This window comes from Thunnus thynnus, chromosome 14, assembly GCF_963924715.1.
Source record: "Thunnus thynnus chromosome 14, fThuThy2.1, whole genome shotgun sequence".
In the NCBI taxonomy this organism is placed as follows: Eukaryota; Metazoa; Chordata; class Actinopteri; order Scombriformes; family Scombridae; genus Thunnus; species Thunnus thynnus.
The window spans coordinates 20414828-20434311 of record NC_089530.1 but is presented as its reverse complement, the minus strand read 5'-3'; the positions used below and the strand labels follow the sequence as shown (position 1 = coordinate 20434311).

The window sequence follows — 19484 nt, the reverse complement described above, 5'->3', positions numbered from 1 at the left end:
TGTCTTCGTGTTCCAGAAAAAGAAAGTCTATACGTAGAGAAGAAAATGGCTGCGCTCAAGGCGTAAAAATATTATCATGACTGGAGAACGAACTGGAACTGGAGAGAAAGAGCATCTTTGTAACAAATCTTAGTTTTTTCTGTCTTTTTTTTTTTTTTTTGCCCTCTGAGCTTATTTTTTCTTTCTCTGTGTATGCCAATATCTCTGCGGTGGCTTTCACGTTGTATCGCTTTTTGTTTAATCAATCAGCCACTTCTAATTTTCGAAAATGGAAGTTTACCACATTCGAAAACAGAACAAACCCCTGAATAAAGTTCATTGTCACTGACATTTATAATATGCCAGTCACAAACTATTATCCCGGGGCTAAAGCCTCAACTAGAACTGAGATCCGAAGATTAAGGACTCCAATCAGCTTTGGATTAAAGGTCACAGTATAACAAAAACTCATGTTGGACACAATAACTAATCCAGATATTACCTGTTTTGTCCTCGGTGCTGGCCTGTTCCTCCAGCTGTGTTTCTGTCGACTCGATGTCAACTGTGACCTCCTCTGATGTCACACTGGATGTGGCATGGCCGTTCAGATTTTCACTGCTGATTGGTTCATCTAAAAGGGAAATAACAACATTTACTGTAACTGAAATCCTCTGCTTTTCAGTACTATTCAGTTGCTCGAAAGCTGAGTTCAAATTCAAATTCATTCACACTGGAAACACAATCCAACGAGCAATTTTCATCTAAATTTTCATTGAGTGATTATTACAATGAAGTTGAAACTCCAAAGGTAAAGGACTTTGAAAAACACTAGATAATGGAAATATAAAAATAATAGAAATATATTAGAAATATATATATATATATAGAAAATATGAAAATATAGAAAATATGAAAAACAAATAAGTTCCCCATCTGGGTCAAAAAAATGTGGAAAAAAATAAATGAATGAACAAACACTTGAATGAATGATCAGACAAACCTTGTTCAGGCATGAGTACTCCTTTCTTGATGAGATCCTCCCTCGTTTGTCTTGTTGAGATTTTTCTCTCAAGAACTGAAAGATCAAGATCAAGGTCAATGTCTGATTCACTGGGGGAACTGCACTAATCAATGTGGAAAAAAAAAATACCTTAAGAAGAACACATAAAAAGTGGCATTTTATGCAATTAATTTACTCAGAAATTCACAAAAGCATTGCACAAGAGCCAGGGCACAAAATTAGCACCGGCCACCAGCCAAATGCTGGTGAAATATGCAAATAGCTGGTAGATTTCCTTCACTCACCAGCCAAAAAAAAAAACAATAGTAGTTCAACAATCACTAGCTATTTGGCCAGTGGACACAAATTGTGCACCATGACAAGAGCAATGTTCCTCTTCCTATTGCGTCATTGCTATCCCCGCCCCACGCTGCACACAACAGCACCACATATAGTCATAGAAGAGGAACTAAGCTAGTTCTTTCCTGCTGCTTTTTTCTCTAAAAGCTCTTGAGAATGAGATCATGAGGAATCAGTCTGCCTTGTGCTCAATGACAGCTGTGTCACTAAAATCAGATTAGACTCAATGAAGCATGCTCAGAGTTGATCACACAATGACGTTTAAATTGATTTGGTATACCACTCTATACACTAAAATGAGGCTGTGATATTAAGACGGTGTTAAATAAAGATGGCTGGAGCTGGACCTGAGCTGACTACATCACAGGAAGATAATCAGCGGAGACAATACTTCATGAAAAAACTAAATTGAAACACTAAAAAAAAGAGGACGTTGCAGTTGATGCCCCAGAGTGTGGAGAACAGGTTCAGACGTTCAGCCATTGAATGTCTACAAACTTAGGGTGTCACGGCTATAGCTAATTCTGACCTCTCACCTGACCTACTTTTTTGCTTTGCACCTTGACAGTAACCTGACACCTACCAGTGGCACATTAGGGATGGGTATCGAGAACCGGCACTAAATTGGTACCAGTTCCTGACTGGTCGGTACCGAAATATCGATAAGCTCCTGGACAAACGGTGCTGCTGTCAGTATTTATATAACACTAATTCATTCTAACATAGCTGGCGTAGGTGGTAGTAATGCACCTTAACGCTGGTTGCCATTCGCCGTAAACCGGAAGAAAGAAGACGATAGTGATGCACAGCCAGCAGCAGGCTGAGGAGACTCACTCTGACCAGGGTGAGTCTGAGACTGAGGCGGGAGCAGGAGAGCTGCCCAGTGGAAGACTTACGCTCCAAGATAACAATATCTTCTGCCTTCTGCTTACGAATGGTGAATTTACAGCTCACAGCAACTTAATATCTAGTCTCTTGTTTGATATCTAGTGTCGGCAAAAAATGTTGCTGACACTAGATATCACAGTGATATCAGCTGCTAAGTAGTTAGCAGGCATTAGCTCAAAGGTCTAACTTGGCTTGTTTACTATATTACGTGAATGTCACTTTTTTTCCTCCATTGACCAATCCGTTAGTTGAAGAGTTGGTAGAATTTCAGTCGACCAAGATTTTCTTTGGTTGACTGATTGTTATAAAAATAAGTGTAGTTATTAACTCAGACACAGCACTGGTTTTAAGCACTTCTGATTTAACTGTTATGTTCGTAAATAAATAACTGTTGAATCGTTTCACATTTTTTCACATCATGTCTTTATTTTTGCACCAAATTATGGAAAGTAGTGTCAATAAGAGTATTGATTTTTATTGATAAAGTCCTAACAATACCCATCCCTATGGCACGTGTATGTATGATGACTCGAATATAACTAGCAGCCATGGAGAAAAAGAGTCTTTTCTTTTTGGATTTAGCTCTGTCCTTTTTTATTTCCTAGCCAAGTCTTCAGGAATGAATCAGTGAGAGCTGCAAACAAATTGTACACTCTTTTCAATTTAAAGCTCTCCTGGGACTCTAGGAACACAAGAACACTGCTCCTGTTCACACTAAATATTCAGCACAAATCCAAAAACGCAAGCTGTGATGCTGTACAGACACTTGATTGAAGAAAGTAAGTCAGAAGCAAACACACACACAAACACACACACACACACACACACACACACACACACACACACACACACAAGACATCCAACCTTTGGAGAGATCCTGGAACCTGTCGCTGGTCTTCTTCTTCCTCCACTTCCAGGGTTTGAACAGTTTTCCTAGTGACGACAGCTTGCCTCGCTGCTGCCGTGATGCAGGGGCATTCTGGGTACTGGTGGCAAAGTCCACCACCACGTCACAGCTGGCCAGCGATGGTGATTTCTCCAACCCATCAACTAGACAGAGAAAAACAAAAATATAACATCAGATCACATCATGATACAAACTCAAAACAAGAACTCACACTGCAGTTCAGTTCTGTGTTTGCACCAGATCAAAGTTCATGTCTTGTAATACATGAAGATAATAAACACACTTGATGAATCACATCTAATTCAAGACAGACTAAACACTAACTCGTTTTCATTTCTATCATGCTTTTAAATGTGTGTTTACATAGTTTTAACACTCAGTTTGACATCTTTTTTATTTATTTTAATTTGATATGCTTTAATATTTTTTTTTTATTATCCTCACGCTGGAATTTTTATCTAATAATTTGAATTGTTCTACAATATTCTTTTATTTCATTTTCTGTAAAGCACCCTTGAATTGCCCTGGGTATGAAATGTGCTTTATAAATAAAGTTGTCTTGACTATTGAAATACTGTTGTAAATAAATAATTTTAAGAGACAATCTTGTCTACGTCATGTAATGACGTCAATGATAAGCAAATTAGCGGATTATGTCATCTAGCAACTTTTATAGGAGGTTTTAGCTACTTTCCAATGAAAATAGTTGGCAACACTGGTCCGACTCAATAACTCAGCTTTCAAAAGCAAAGCAGGAATACATTTCCAACTCTGTCTCTGTACAGTATTTGTACAGTGTTTGTGTGTGTGTGTGTGTGTGTGTGTGTGTGTGTGTGTCTTGGCTAGATCCATGTCCTTCCACAACTCCTCCTCTTCCTGTTGGAAGATTAGAAGTGCTGTGAACCTTCTGGGTTACTGCACACAGTGTGTCCGTGCTGTATTTGTGTTTATGTACGCATTTGTGTGTGTGTGTGTGTGTGTGTGTGTGTGTGTGTGTGTGTGGGTGTGTGGGTGTATCATGTCGGAACATCACAGAGGAAAGAGAGGTGCTGTGTGATTCCTCAGATTCAAGCAGAGGAAGGTTTTTGTTTTTTCAGCTACATAACACTGCTGAATCACTTAGGCCTTCTGACTGTATGGAGCCCAGCAGGGATCAATTTTTTTTTAATCATTTCTGCATGGAAAGTTTTAGTATTTTTTCCCTGAATCTCATAATTTGTGCCCTTGAATTACTTAATTTATTCCCTCAAAAAAATCATTGCCAGTAGGAACTGAAGTTGCAGGTTGGCTTGTCTGGTCAGTTAAGGAGGAGTGCAGGAGGAGGAGTGTTAACAGCGAGTTAGCATCTGTGTTTCAGTGTAGAGGTGTCCTCAAATGACCGATTCCATTCCCTAAATTTAATATCTCTAAGTTATGACATGCGTTCAGAGTGAGTTTGTCCTCTCCACACTCTCTCACACAGTTTGGATGCTACATTAGATCATGTTTTAGCACTCTTGGTTTGCTCAACAGCTTTGGCTGATAGGTGTAAACATGCAGCTGTGTATTCAGCAAACCTACAAATGTGGGATTCAAAAATGGGATTTTCCCATCTTACAGTGTTTTATGGGATTTTTTCTGTTGTTCAAATAGGTTTCATAGATGTTTTCATGTGCAAGGGACACATAGAGGACATGGATTGTGTCTGAAATTACTTCCTGTTTCCTTTATAGAGCACTATATTTACCCTCCACCCTTTTATTTGATTCTGAGTGTGAAACCTATGCACTATATAGTGTCCTCAAAGATTCCCGCAATGCAACAAAAATCAAGGTTTTTTTTGCTAACAATCCCAAAATAGAACGTGTTACATTGCGGGTTACCATAGTGTGACTACACTTGTCAGTGATGATGCCAAATGACAATAATTCATATGTCCGACATCTCAGTTTACTCACTGAGTCAACCACTGCGTGTCTATTATATGGGCAGCAGCGAAAGAGTGAACAAGGGAGTTATTTCAGACAGTGCTTTGCTGTACAATGTAGGGCTGCAACTAAAAATTATATTCATTATCAATTAATCTGTTGTTGTTTGGTCTATAAAATGTCAAAAAATGATGAAACATGTCAATCACAGTTTCCCAAAACCCAAGATTGAACTAAATTAAATTAGGCTACTTGTTTTGTCCCAACCAACAGTCCTAAACCCAAAGACATTCAGCTTGCTGCCATAGAAGACTAAAGAAACCAGAAAACATGTTCATTTAAGAAGCTGGAACCAGAGAATTTGTACAATTTTTCTTCTCAAAACAATTAATCGATTATCAAAATAGTTGCCAATTAAATGTAATAGTTGGCAACTCATCAATTAATCAACTGCAGCTCTATTACAATGGCATTAAACATAAACAAATTCTTGTCCCTACCATACTCCACTTCCTGGCTTCTCTATGTGTGTTTATATAGAAATTAAATCATTACACCTGTTGGAATAATACATTATTGTCAAAGATTAGTTGTATGTGTAATTATCTACAGTATGTCTGTGCATTTATTGTCGCTCCTTTGTGTGTAGACAAGCAGGCCTGCCCTCATCTCTTCTACAAACATACACACACACACACACACACACTTTTATAATCCAGGAAACAATCTAAGAGAGGAAAAAGAGTGAGATGATGAGAGGGATTTCTTTCATGGCTGCCTTCATGGACCGCTTCACTCAACATTTGGCTGTTACAAAAATGAGCACACATGCAGACTAAATCAGATGTTCACTGTGGCTGCTGACGATGGGTAAGATGTGACATTCAAAAGTGCAGACAGACCAGCTGGTGATCTCAGCTCATGTGCCTCCAAATAACTACTGACGAAAATACAGTAAAGGTTAGTTGAAAAGGCAACAGTGCAGTTTTGTTCTATTTAAGAAGCTTAAGCAGCAACATAGTCGGCTAAAAAATCTCCCACATTTCAAACAGACCAAAGCTGAAAACACACTCAAATTTGTTGGGATGATCCAGATGTTCATCACATTTAGCTAATCGTAAAGAAATCATTAGCTATTAGGGGTGTAACAGTACATGGATTCATCCTAAACCATTCAGTTCGATACGTGACTTTCCTTGGCTCAGTATGCTCCGTGACGCAAACAATTACTGTCAAAACAGTTTAATAATCCACTTACTCCGACGTATGGAACAATAATTCTAGAGCGCAAGTTCCACCCGGAACATTTTGGCAGCGCACCACTTAGCTGTAGCATGCTCATGAATGTATGCTGGCCGGCTTAGCCAAGGTAGCCTGGTTACCCTGGTTACCATGTAGTGTCTTTGCCGTCAGAATGAATGGGTTAAAATGATGACCTGAAATGTGGTTTCTACTTCCTTAAAGTTATGTAACCTTCATCGACATGGCAACACAGTGTTTCCCCTTGGTCAACTGCTTTAGGGGGGCATGGGGAGCAAAACTCTGGAGAGACTCAGCAGCCGGACATTTCTCTGCTTAGGAGCAGCTGAGATTGACACTAAAACGAGAATATCTGGTCCACCAGGCTAACCCATTGTCAGGGCTAACTTCCCTTCAACTGCAGCATTTATTAACTGACACACTGCAGCCTGTACTGTACATTTACTGCCAGACTGACAAGTTACTGCTAACCTCACATTCACCATCACTGTTCTGCCGCTTGCTCAACCACACAATCGCTACGCACACACATTATGCACTGCCCTATTCCTTAATACGCTACAACAGTACCTTTCATGTAAATGTCTTTTGAAGAATAAGGAGAGGGAGGATGACTCAAAACAATTCCATGGTAACTAGCGTGTGACAGGGTGCGAATGAAAATCATTAGTAGCCAAACTGATATCAATGATCATGTGAAATTTTAACAGCAACACTCATGAAATTAGGGGAAACACTAGAACAGTAAACACCATGACAGTCATCGTAACGTTTTTTTTTTTTTTTTAAATGTGCCTTTTTGCCATCTAACTAACTATCTAGCCATCCACCCAACCTGCCTCCTCCTAATAAGGAAGTCACTATATTGACATCATCTAAACTGCGTCACTTCCCCGGGTCATAATTACTACAGTCACTAGATAGTGTGAATGTAACTATAGGTCATTTTTGCTGGCCTGAATTTTAGACCTAGAATTTTAGATCTTTGAAGACAGGCTGTTGGCTCCGCAGTGAAACAATATCACGTCTCCCTATCCACTTCCCCTCTCTGTGACGGTCAGCATTTCACTCTGCTTTTGAGTGAAGCCGTTCAGAACAATGATAAAAACGTCGAAAGAACCAGTTCTGAGAGAAAAATGTAGTTAAAAAGTATGAAAGTAAAAGTATCGGTCCCTCTGACTGATATATTATTATATATATGACATCATTAGAATATTAACATTGAAGCATCAGTGTGTAAGCAGCATGTTAGTGTTGTAGCTGCTGGAGGTGGAGCTAGTTTGAACTACTTTATACACAGTTAGACCATAAATCAGCATAAAACAGTTGTCAGCAGGTGTCCTGAGTCCTTGCAAGAAACAGAAAGTTTGTTTTCCTTTTTCCACTGCAGCACAACTAAACTGTTTCAGAAATAGTTTGTGTTATTTTCTACCTTTTTTTCCTGCTGTTTTTTTTCCTTCCTGCCAAAATTGCACCAAACTGAACTGAAACCCAAAAACTGAGGTACATACCCAACCATGAATTTAGTGTCCCGTTACACCCTGATAAGATATTCTATAGGATGCGTTTACTCCAGGAAACGAAGAATAAAAATTTAAACTCTTCCGTAATATTTTCTCAAGGGCATATCTGGTGGCACAAATCCACATCCTAACCTTCAGCTCAATTGAAAACAATCAATGCCCCGCTGATTGGTCGGCTCACACCATTACTCACAGACAGCTGATGCCAATATATGATGTTAGCGACCATCTGGTGCTCAATACGCCTCACTGATGAACATCAGCTGAAACTGATGACTCTCTGTTTCAGTAAAAGAATATGATTATTATGTCAAGAAACAGATGTCTCATTATCCTAAATTATAAAGCCGGGCTCCAATAGTGAGAAGGAATAAAATCAGAGGATGTAATTACTGAAGCAATTTTCTTTTGTCAAAGGTTCTATTAGTAAGAATCAGAAATTCCTTCTCATTAGTGACACCGGTGGCCATTAAGTGAGCTGCAGTCAACATCCTGTCGCCTGTGCTCGATCAGCGGCGCAAGACTATTCCAGCTGAAGTCTTTTTACTCGCTTACACTTTTTTTTTTTTTTTTGTTTTTAACCAACCATGTGTACCAAACACTGGTGGGCCCAGTGAGCTGTGGCCAGGGAGCAATGCGCTGCGGTTTTATTGTGAAATATGCGCTTATGACCTTTGGACCACCAACAGAAAAAAACAAAAGGGGTGAGCTATGTTCTGCTATTGCTCTGGAGTTTGTTTTCTGCTCCTTTGTTGAGGAAATAATGTTGTTTTAGCTGTGTGTGCTCAGGAGCGGGCGACTTGTCATTGCGGGGTGGTTGTGAAATGTGTAGTGGTTGACGGAGGCAGCTAGCCATCTCATTAGCTGGAGAGCTAATATCTGCAGTGTGTTTCGAGTCGGATAGCACCGTTTTTGTTGTGTTGGGTTGTTGTGTTGTTATGGCGGTCATTTGTTGACGTTAGCGGAAGAGAGGCAAGGTACTCGGGGGCGCGCAAAAACGTCACGTCTTTTGGATTTTCGCAGAAAACCCAGCCCGGGTAGAAATCAGTGCACTGACTGTTAAAGACAACTGAGAAAGTTGGGGATGGTTTCATTTTTTACATTACATTACAACCTGTTAATTCATTGACAATAAAAAAATGATTAATACACATAAATTGCTTCACAATTCTCACATATAGAACCTTTAAAGTCTGTATCATCAAATCACAGAGTGACATAAACACTATCTGGGTATGATTGCTCCCAAACAGATTTTGTTTCTTTCACAACTCTGACTGCTGAAGGATGTGACCAAAACAGCATACACATATACAACATGGCATTTAAGGGCACAAAACCCAAGAATGAAGACATGGAAAAGTACAGTGCAGAGCCCAGTACATGCTCTCCCCTGACACCAATTTACTTCTCTCTTACACACACACATATAAACATCCACACACATACACACACACACACACTCATTTCCTGTTCCTGTGTTGATATCAAATCACAATAGGTGCATTTCAGCAGCTGCTTTGTGCTGCTAATGATGGGAAAATCAGTAACAGCGATTATCACCACCATTAGCCCAACTATTAAACTTCTAGTGGGAACTGAAGAGGCACAATGGACGGGTTTATTACTCGCAGAGTAGAGATGGAAGAAAGAAAGAGAAACAAGAGAAAGGGAAGAGAAACTGTAGAGAGAAGAGAGGAAGATTATTGTCAACTTTAGGGAACAGAGACAAGATGAAGCCAAAGAAGTGACAAAATACGTGACTCTACTGTAGATGAAGTTGGTTTGTAGAACCAACAGCTTTATCAGTATTATTGATCTGTCCAGGTGCAAATCACACGACTCTGAACATCTATCATCTGCTTCATCACTTCCTGGTAAAATCAGTATTACAAAATGTTTAGCTCAAACTGAATAGATTACGTTTTTGAGCTCCAAAGCTATTTTTAGTTAACATTTTTTTGGTTCTATGCAGCGATTAATAGGTAATTTTAGAAAAAGGGGAAGATTGTAGATGCATAGTTGTCATGTAGCAACACAGGAAACATATTTTGGTAAGCCTTCATTCTTATGACACACACATTGAGCTCATTTGCAAAAAAATCGCACACAGTAAAGAACAAAGGAAGTGACACCACGAATTTGACCAATAAAGAATACCAGAGCTTATGAATACAATACAGCTTAACCTCAAAGCCAAAGAAAGACACGCCTGTACATTGTGTACATATAGTATGAAAAATGACACTATGTATACTGTAAGTCCTCAGTGGTTGAGCTGCAAGAAAAGTTGAAATGAGGGCACTGTAGGGCTTCAGTTTATCAATCTGCATGGTTATAAAAAGGTAAAATATTATGTTATTAACTCTGATTTTAAATTCCAGTGTAACATAATGCAAACTTGGGTCAATTATAAAATTCAAATCCATTCATTACCACAAGAACTGCAGAGGTTTGCACTTTTACAGCAATTCTGCAATTCAAGCAAGACAGATCGATCCAACAAAAGTACTTTTTTCAGCCATTCTTTCCAAAATAATATTAACTATGACTTTTTAATTATAACAATGTGGCCCTGGTCCACCTCAGCTCAACTCAGGGATTTTATTACATATTACAGTCGCTGACTCGACTCCACGATTCCACGCTGGATTTCACAGCGAAGCGTTTTATTTTTGAAACAGATGACTCGCAATGTCATGGTAGAAGGGTGAGTCAGGATTTAGATATACAGCAGCTGTGGAAATGGGCAGGATCATCAGAAACACAACTTGATACACAACAGACATCTGAATGAAGTAATCACACACAGGATTTATTCTGTGAACTGCATTTTAACATCTAAAATCACCAGACAAAAACTTGTGTAACAGCCGTTCAACCCGGCACTGTTTTGTTTCAATACATACATATATTGTCTGGTACAACGTTACAGGACTAAAGCAGCAATGTATTGTGACAAAGTCAGCGTATGTGTCTTTTTCAGACGTTAGAGCAGGAACATGTGTTGAGGAGGAGGGGAAAGGGAGAGGCTTCCTTCCTTCGCTGCAAGTCACCGGGGAGGGAAGAACCCAACGTCACGAAACAGAGGAAGAGGGATGGAGGGGGAAAAAGAGGCAAGGAGAGACAAAAGAGGGAGAAGAGGGGAAGGAGAGAGAGAGAGAGAGAGAGAGAGAGAAAAGGAGAGGTGGAAAAAGGAAAGGTGGGAAAGAGGAGGGCAGGAACGGAGAAGAGAAGACGAGGAAAACAAGGCAACAAGAGGTGTTGGACGAGAGCGGAGGGAGGGGCGACACTGGGCATTAGCTGCATTTTTAACACTTGGGTCATTTCTTCCAAATCTTTCTCCAATACAAGTAGGCCGGAGCACGCACAGTACAGCTCAACTCATGATACTCACAGGACCTAGAGGCTTGGATTATGTCAAGAGTAACAGTACAAACAGGAATCAAACAGGAAACCGCAGCTTTACAGTGTTTAAGCATATAACCATAATTCATTGAGCCTCAAAGGAAATTAGTTTTACATTAATGATCTTTCAATAAGGACCGTGTTCACTTGCCTCTGCTGCTCTTAGTAGTATAGATTCAGCATTAAAAGCACATCACAGCATCGTTATGTAGCCCATAATGCAGCCATGCAGAGCATGTAGATCATTATTATAGACCCAGGGTCCCATGCATGTTGGCTTAAGTGTGCTACAAAACAGTTTGGGTTTGACTTTAAATGCTGACAGCGTCATAAAAGGGGTCCAGTTTTGTTTTCATCCGGAGTCAGTCGTCTCTTCCTGTACCTCGCTGCCTTCAAGCATTCCCATAAAAATGTGAACAAATGTCTAATGTTTACTTTATTGCTCACGGACAAACCAAAGACTACAGACGGCAAAGAGAAAATATCCTTAAGTATGGCTGTACAGCATGCACAAACACATTTAACATGGTGTTACTAGGAATACTGAGGCACCGTCAGCTTTATGTATTTAAAGTTTTAAGTCTGATCTTGTAAAGCTTTGTGTTTCTATGTGTAGCTTCACCGAAGTTCTCCATCAGTGAGTGAAAGAGCAACATCTCATGATGCATCCTTACATCAGTTTTCATGTAACTAACTAGAGCTGCAATTAACATCAGTCTATAAAATGTCAGAAAATAGTTAAAAATGAATAATTTCTTAGAGCTCATAGTGACATCTTAAAATGTTTTTTTTTCCAATCAACTGTGACTTCTACAAACTCTGTGTTATGATGAGTGTCAGTGATGTTGTTAATAGTCAGGCTGGTGACAGATTACAGCAAAAACCTGAATGAATACTGAGTGCAGAAACATAATGAATGCATATGTTTCCAGACAGGGTGAGGCTGGGTGTTGTCTGAGATTTTCACTACAGATATCAGTGTTTCAGAACTAATACCAACTTTTCTATTACACAGAATAAGCCAAGTAGCTCAAGGTCTACTCAGTAGCTGTTTAAGAGCTTTCAATCAGGACATATCTGATCTAGAGCTGAAACAACTAATCAATTAGTCTATAACTCTCATTGAATAACGTTCATTTTTACTTGCTTCTTTGGCTGCGACTGTTGGTCGGACAAAACAAGCAATTTGAAGACATCACGTTGTGCTTTTGGAAATTGTGTTGAGCAACACAGTTTTCAATGCTGAGTGCAGCAGACACATTTTGGTCGATACCTCTAAAGACAAAGGTTTTAAGATTCAATACAGGACACAAGGGGGTCACCACATCTTCATCTAATTTAACACCTGGCAAAGATTTTGGACCAATGTGTTAGACAGAGCTCTCCACTAGATCATCAAAACACCAAATGAGGGGATAACTTTTGGAAGAACGGTTGGAGTTTGGAAGAATTTGAGTTCCAGAGAGTTAGAAATTCTACACCAAGGACACTTTCTGTTGGTCTTTCCTTTAATTAGTCAAACATCTGTAGACTAAAAATGGTTGTCCCTCTAAAGTGATGGTTCACAGTCATGTGGTGATTACTGAACTGACTTTGTACTACAGGTGTGAAACAGCCCTTGATTAGTCAGCAAGACTTCAGTCACAGGATCTGGATTTAAGAATATATTGAAGGTAGTATATTATTGGAGTGTAACATGCCAAACACGGAAGGTAAAACCGAAATAGAGATCTGTGAGTGGCAGAACTGAAACAATAACACTAATGATCAGCAATAACCCGGTTCCAGCTTCTTGATTGTGAGCATTTGCTGTGTTTCTCTGTCTTATCATATCACTTAGGGCTGCAACGATTTGTCAATTAATCGATTAGCCGATCAACAGAAGATTAATCGTCAACTATTTTGATAACCAATTAATCGTCATCCAAATTCTCTGATTCCAGCTTCTCAAGTGTGAATACTTTCTGGTTTCTTTAGTCGTCTATGACAATAACCTGAATATATATGGGTTGTGGATTGTTGGTCGTGAAAAAGAAGACATTTGAGGACATCATCTCTCATCTCTGGGCAGTTGCAATTGACATTTTTCACCATTTTCTGTCATTTTTTAGGCCAAACAACTAATCGATTGATTGAGAAAATAGTCCATAATGAACATAATCATAAGTTGTTGCCCTAATATCACTGTTTTAACTGAATATCTTTGGGTTTTGATTGAACAAATAAAGTAATTTGTTGGCATCGCCTGGGGCTTTGAGAAATTGTCATGGCCAAATAATTCAGTTTTCTGACATTTAGAGCAAACCATCAGTTAACTGAGGAAATAATCGTTAATTGCAGCCATAGTTATGACTCCAGCACTTCTTCTACTTGGACACAATCAAACACTTCAACTAGATGTGATGACATTTCCTGTGAAGCTATGACAAAGACACTTGTAGGCATGATGTCGTCTAGTTTAATATGTTTCTGGGCTGTGAATTACATGTAAAGATGGACTTCAGATGCTCAAACAAACTGGTTAAAAACTAAGATGATGTACTGGAGTTCATCCGGAACCAAGTGAAACCGCTGAATGCATAAACACAACAAACAGTGCGCTTCATGAGTCTTATAAACAAACTCATCTCACAGTGTAGCTTTAACGTTTCACTACTTTTACTCCAGTTGAGTAACAGCCAGCGAAACATTTAGAAACTGAGTGTGTGATGCAACAGCGTCTTAATTAATTTAACACACATTTAGTTAGCTAACTTCCTATTAGCATGAAGTCGTTGAGCGTTTTGTTTGTGTGCAGCTGTCAGTTAAAATTTCGATCAATTACGCGACAGAAGAGTTTTTAAAAAAGAAAATGAGCAGACTTCCTGAATAAAGATAGCGGAATGTGACACACACACACACACATACACATCCACACACTCACCGCTCGCAGGCTGAGACACGGCAGAGACGGCAGTCTGACCCATATTCAGCTTCTCCGGAGGACCGGGCCGGACCGGGCCCCCTCCAAACCCACGATCACGGTCTTCTATCACCGCATAAATCCCGCCCGCGGCCGCCGTGTGAGCTCATTTCAAAAAAGAAAGGTTGCAGACCGTGATGACTGACTCGCTGGAAACTTGGTTCACTCACTGACTGACTGACTGACTGGGACGCTAGTTACTACGTCGTAACTTCCCCTCCCACCCACCACCGCCCCCTCCTCCTGCGAGCAGCTGAAGAATGCCTCTCATTCCGCTGCGCAGATTAGAGGCGCTGCTGGGGTCAAAGGGTGAAGGGTTCCGACACCTTCATACACTAGTTTACACACTAGTTTACACTATGGTTTACACTGGCCAGCACAAGAAAGTAATGGGCAGTTAGGGCTGACAGAGCGGGAAGGTTTCGAATGAGTGAAAATGTACTCACCGGGGCCAAAACTGTGAAAATGTACTCACTGAGAGCAAAACAGTGAAAATGTACTCACTGAGAGCAAAACAGAGTGAAAATGTACTCACTGAGAGCAAAACAGAGTGAAAATGTACTCACTGAGAGCAAAACAGTGAGAATGTACTCACTGAGAGCAAAACAGTGAAAATGTACTCACTGAGAGCAAAACAGAGTGAAAATGTACTCACTGAGAGCAAAACAGAGTGAAAATGTACTCACTGAGAGCAAAACAGTGAAAATGTACTCACTGAGAGCAAAACAGAGTGAAAATGTACTCACTGAGGGCAAAACAGTGAAAATGTACTCACTGAGAGCAAGATAGAGTGAAATAGTACTCACTGAGAGTAAAACAGAGTGAAAATGTACTCATTGAGAGTAACAGTGAAAATGTACTCACTGAGAGCTAGATAGAGTGAAAAAGTACTCACTGAGAGTAAAACAGTGAAAATGTACTCACTGAGAGTAAAACTGAAAATGTACTCACTGAGAGCAAAACAGTGAAAATGTACTCACTGAGAGTAAAACAGTGAAAATGTACTCACTGAGGGCAAGATAGAGTGAAAATGTACTCACTGAGAGCAAAACAGTGAAAATGTACTCACTGAGAGCAAAACAGTGAAAATGCACTCACTGAGAGTAAAACAGTGAAAATGTACTCACTGAGGGCAAGATAGAGTGAAAATGTACTCACTGAGAGTAAAACAGTGGAAATGTACTCACTGAGAGTAAAACAGTGAAAATGTACTCACTGAGAGTAAAACAGTGAAAATGTACTCACTGAGAGTAAAACAGTGAAAATGTACTCACTGAGAGTAAAACAGTAAAAATGTACTCACTGAGAGTAAAACAGTAAAAATGTACTCACTGAGAGTAAAACAAAGTGAAAATGTGCTCACTGAGAGTAAAACAGTGAAAATGTACTCACTGAGAGCAAGATAGAGTGAAAATGTACTCACTGAGAGTAAGATAGAGTGAAAATGTACTCAATGAGAGTAAAACAAAGTGAAAATGTACTCACTGAGAGTAAAACAGTGAAAATGTACTCACTGAGAGTAAAACAGAGTGAAAATGTATTCACTGAGGGCAAAACAGTAAAAATTTACTCACTGGGAGCAAAACACAGTGAAAATGTACTCACCAGGGGCAAAACAGTCTAGATGAATTACATCACAGGGGCGGCCCGTGGCATAGGCCACATAGGCAGTCACCTATAGTAGGGGGGGCACCAAAATAGTGTTTTTTTTACCAACAGCTGTGCACAGGTATATACAGCTCTTGGAAATACACACTTGTTCTCCCTTCTTGCACTTGTTTTTCCTCTATTTTTTCCCCATTGACTTGCATGGTTTTCATCTGGTTTGGTTTGCAAAGGTTTACTGGTCATTTTTCACCCGACAACCACCAAACTTCACGTGCTACCTCAGGTAATGCCACCACTGAATGGTGCCTTAACCCGACTTGTCTTTTTGTCTGGAGGACTGCACTTCTTTTGTAGAAAAACCATTTAGACACACGACTATTCAAAGTAGAGTACATCTTAAAACATGTCTGGAGGGGATCTTAGTACTTTTTCATTATAAAATTTGAATGTAAAATTAACTTCTTGGTGTGTTTTTACTAACAAAACCTTGTAAAACACAATCATGCTGTAGAATAACAAGTGTTGCCCTTATTTTTAAAAGAAAGATTGACTGTTTTGTGGAATTATAGAATTTAATTGTAAATAGATGGAGGCGAATCTAAAAACAACCATTAACTGTACATTTATAGACACTCAATGTTCTTCAAAAATGTGAAATGCGTGTAAAATGATATGAAATTTTACCACACATTGTATGGAAATTAACGTCTTGTTTTTTTACAGTGCAGGATGTGATAGATTGATTAATCACTCATAGCTCTTAACGAGCAAAAGTATGTTTGTGTGTGTGCAGACCAGATTACAGTCTGTATATCACCAAGATCCACAAATAGACCCAGCTCCTTATCCCTTAAAACACTGAGATACAAGAGAGGAAGTTGGGATAATGGTTGTTAAAGGATGGGTTCAGGTCAGGTCTCCATATGATCACTGAAACATCCTCGCTGTACTCATTCCTCCTGTTAATACCAACCATTCCAAATGTGCTCTCAATGTAACCAATGTGGGAAATAATCCACAGCAAAAATATATTCTACTATATATAATATTAGGCCTCAGCCATACAAATTTGTGTTGCTATCCCTCCACTGCAGCTCAACAGGGAAACACAAAGAGGGAATTTTGTACTAAAAAGAGATTTGAACTTTTGAAGACTTTTAAATGAGCCTTATATAAGCTCCAGATAAACTTTTGAACACATTTTTGCAAAAAGTGAGGACTGTGAATTTTGTTCCCTATTACTTACATTCAACACACATTAGGCAGGGATCTTTTTAATGGTCATTGTGAACAGGAGGAATGATTACACCAAGCAAAACCTCTTCCAGTGTCAATATTGTGACCTGACTATTGTTTTAAGACAGACTGGAAAGACTGCAAATCTCTCCTTTAAGGCAAAGTGTAGGTTATGGTGTAGTACTGAAACAATTCAACTCGATTAAAGCTGCAACTATTCATTGTTGTCATTATTTCATGCAGATTATTTTATGGGTTAACTGATTAATCGATTGGTATATAACATTTCACTACAGGTGAAAAATGCCCATCACAATTCCCTAAAGCCTATGATACCATCAAATTGCTTGTTTTGTTCTAACATCAATCCAAAACCCAAAGTTATTCTGTTTATTATCATTTAAAATAAATAAAAGCAGCTGATCTTCAACATTGAAGCTGGAATAAGGGAATTTTTAACATTTTAAAGTGAAACAGACTTCAACAATCGACGATTATGACACTTAATTTTTAATTTTCTTTTGATCGACTAATCGATTCATTGATTAATCCTTTTAGCTCTATGGTCAGTACATTTTTTATTCTCCTGTTTAATCTGTTGTATTAAATTTGTGCTTATCTTTACCTTCTTTATATGTTATTCTTTTTGATGTGTCTTGTCTTTTATATTCTGTTTTTATGCCTTTCTATGTCTTGTTTGAGAATGAATGAGATGTCAGATCAGGCTAAGGAGTTTACAGACCCCAGCATGTCACAATATTTTTGGCTTACACTGTATAATGAATAAATGAGTGCAGAGTCTGGACAATGTCTGCGGCTCCAGGGAGAGGAGGGTCGCCCTGGTGGAGCAACTTCTACCCTGGAGGTGATTTATTTTTAAAAAGAGACGATGACACTAAACCCTGGTTCCAGTGAATGGGTCAAAAGGGAGCGAAGGCAGAAATCTGTCAAAGTTTGTCAGCATGGCCATTAAATCCTTTGATAGTAAATAATATTTATTTAATATTAGCCTCATGAGCTCACTCCACTTCTCAAACAAGCCAAACACTCCCACCTTGGACTCTCAATATGGGAGTCAACTACAGTAGAGTGTAATGTGATTGTGTGTGTGTGTGTGTGTGTGTGTGTGTGTGTGTGTGTGTGTTTGTGACTGCTGTCTGACCACTCAATTCTGCCAAGCTGGGTTCTGCAAGGTCTCATCTGACACTTTGTTGACAGTGATGACAGATAAAACTCTCTCTCTCTCTCTCTCTCTATCACACACACACACACACACACGCACACACACACACACGCACACACACACACACACACACACACACACACACATACACACACACACACACACACACACACACACACACACACACACAGACACGCAGATCTGGAGGTGAGATGATTTTCCATTAAGACCAAGACTGCCATCTAGTGTTTCCTACACAACTGAAATGACTTCTTTAGATTAAAGCACAGGTTCACCATTAATGTCTTAAAACAACAGTCAGGAGCCCAAATGAACACAAATGAAAGATGTTTTCCTCACTGTAATCATTCCTCCTGATCATACTGGCCATTAAAGGATCCCTTCATAAAGCACTTACAGTGTGATGATGGGGGCCAAAATCCACAAGCCTCCTTCTGTGCAAAAATGTATTTAAAAGTTTATCTTAAGTTAATATGAAGCCTCAGCTGTCCAGTTAGTCAAATCTAATATATATCTTTCAATGTTACAGTCTTTTTAGTGCCAAAGTTCCTCTTTTTGTTACTATACTTCCAACTCAGCTTGACAGGGAAACACAAAGAGGGAATTTGATGCTAAAAAGACTGTAAATGTGGCTGATATCCACTTGATATGACAAACAGACTGTTGAAGCCTCATATAAGCTTCAGATCAACTTTTAAATGCATTTCTGCACAAAATGACTGTGTGGACACACTGTGGATTTTGGCCCCCATCACTTACATTGAAAGCACATTTGAAGGGGATCTTTAAACAGCCAGTATGAACAGGAGGAATGATTACAGTGAGGAAAACCTCTTTCAGTGTTCATATGGGCACCTGACTGTTGTTTTAAGACAGACTTGAAAAACTGTGAGCCCGTCCTTTATCTAGATCACTAAAAATATTTTGTCATTAAACTGTTCTAGTTCATTCGTATCCTAAAACCCTTGTCTCTGCTTCTTCATGCCACTGCCGTCCACCCCTCTTTTTAAAGAGTAAATGCATATAATCGCATAAGAGAGCACATTCTCACTACAGATTGTTGCTGGGATAGGAAATATAAAGCCAGCAGTGCCCTCTAAATAAACTAATTTGGTATGTTCACAAAGGACAAAATGGGGCCATCAAAACAAAGCAGTGCATCTGGCTTCAACAGCAGCGTGTGCAGACTGAAATTGTTAAAATGTCTGAACGAGATCACCTGACTCTGGCTGCATTTTTATT

General features: G+C 39.3%; 1 protein-coding gene across 3 annotated transcripts in view; it reads right to left on the bottom strand.

The window, feature by feature from the left end:
* The window catches only part of phactr2 (phosphatase and actin regulator 2), a 50873-nt gene that overhangs the window by 16711 nt on the left and 14678 nt on the right, over nucleotides 1-19484 (bottom strand). For 2 of the 3 annotated variants that reach the window (XM_067610478.1, XM_067610480.1), the window contains exons 2-4: nucleotides 3092-3277; nucleotides 980-1054; nucleotides 482-610 (exon numbers count right to left, since the gene is read on the bottom strand). In XM_067610478.1, coding sequence (XP_067466579.1) covers nucleotides 482-610; nucleotides 980-1054; nucleotides 3092-3277 — 390 coding nt within the window. Of the gene's footprint in view, nucleotides 1-481; nucleotides 611-979; nucleotides 1055-3091; nucleotides 3278-14155; nucleotides 14392-19484 lie in introns of those variants that run through there. The other variant, XM_067610479.1, reaches the window with a different exon arrangement.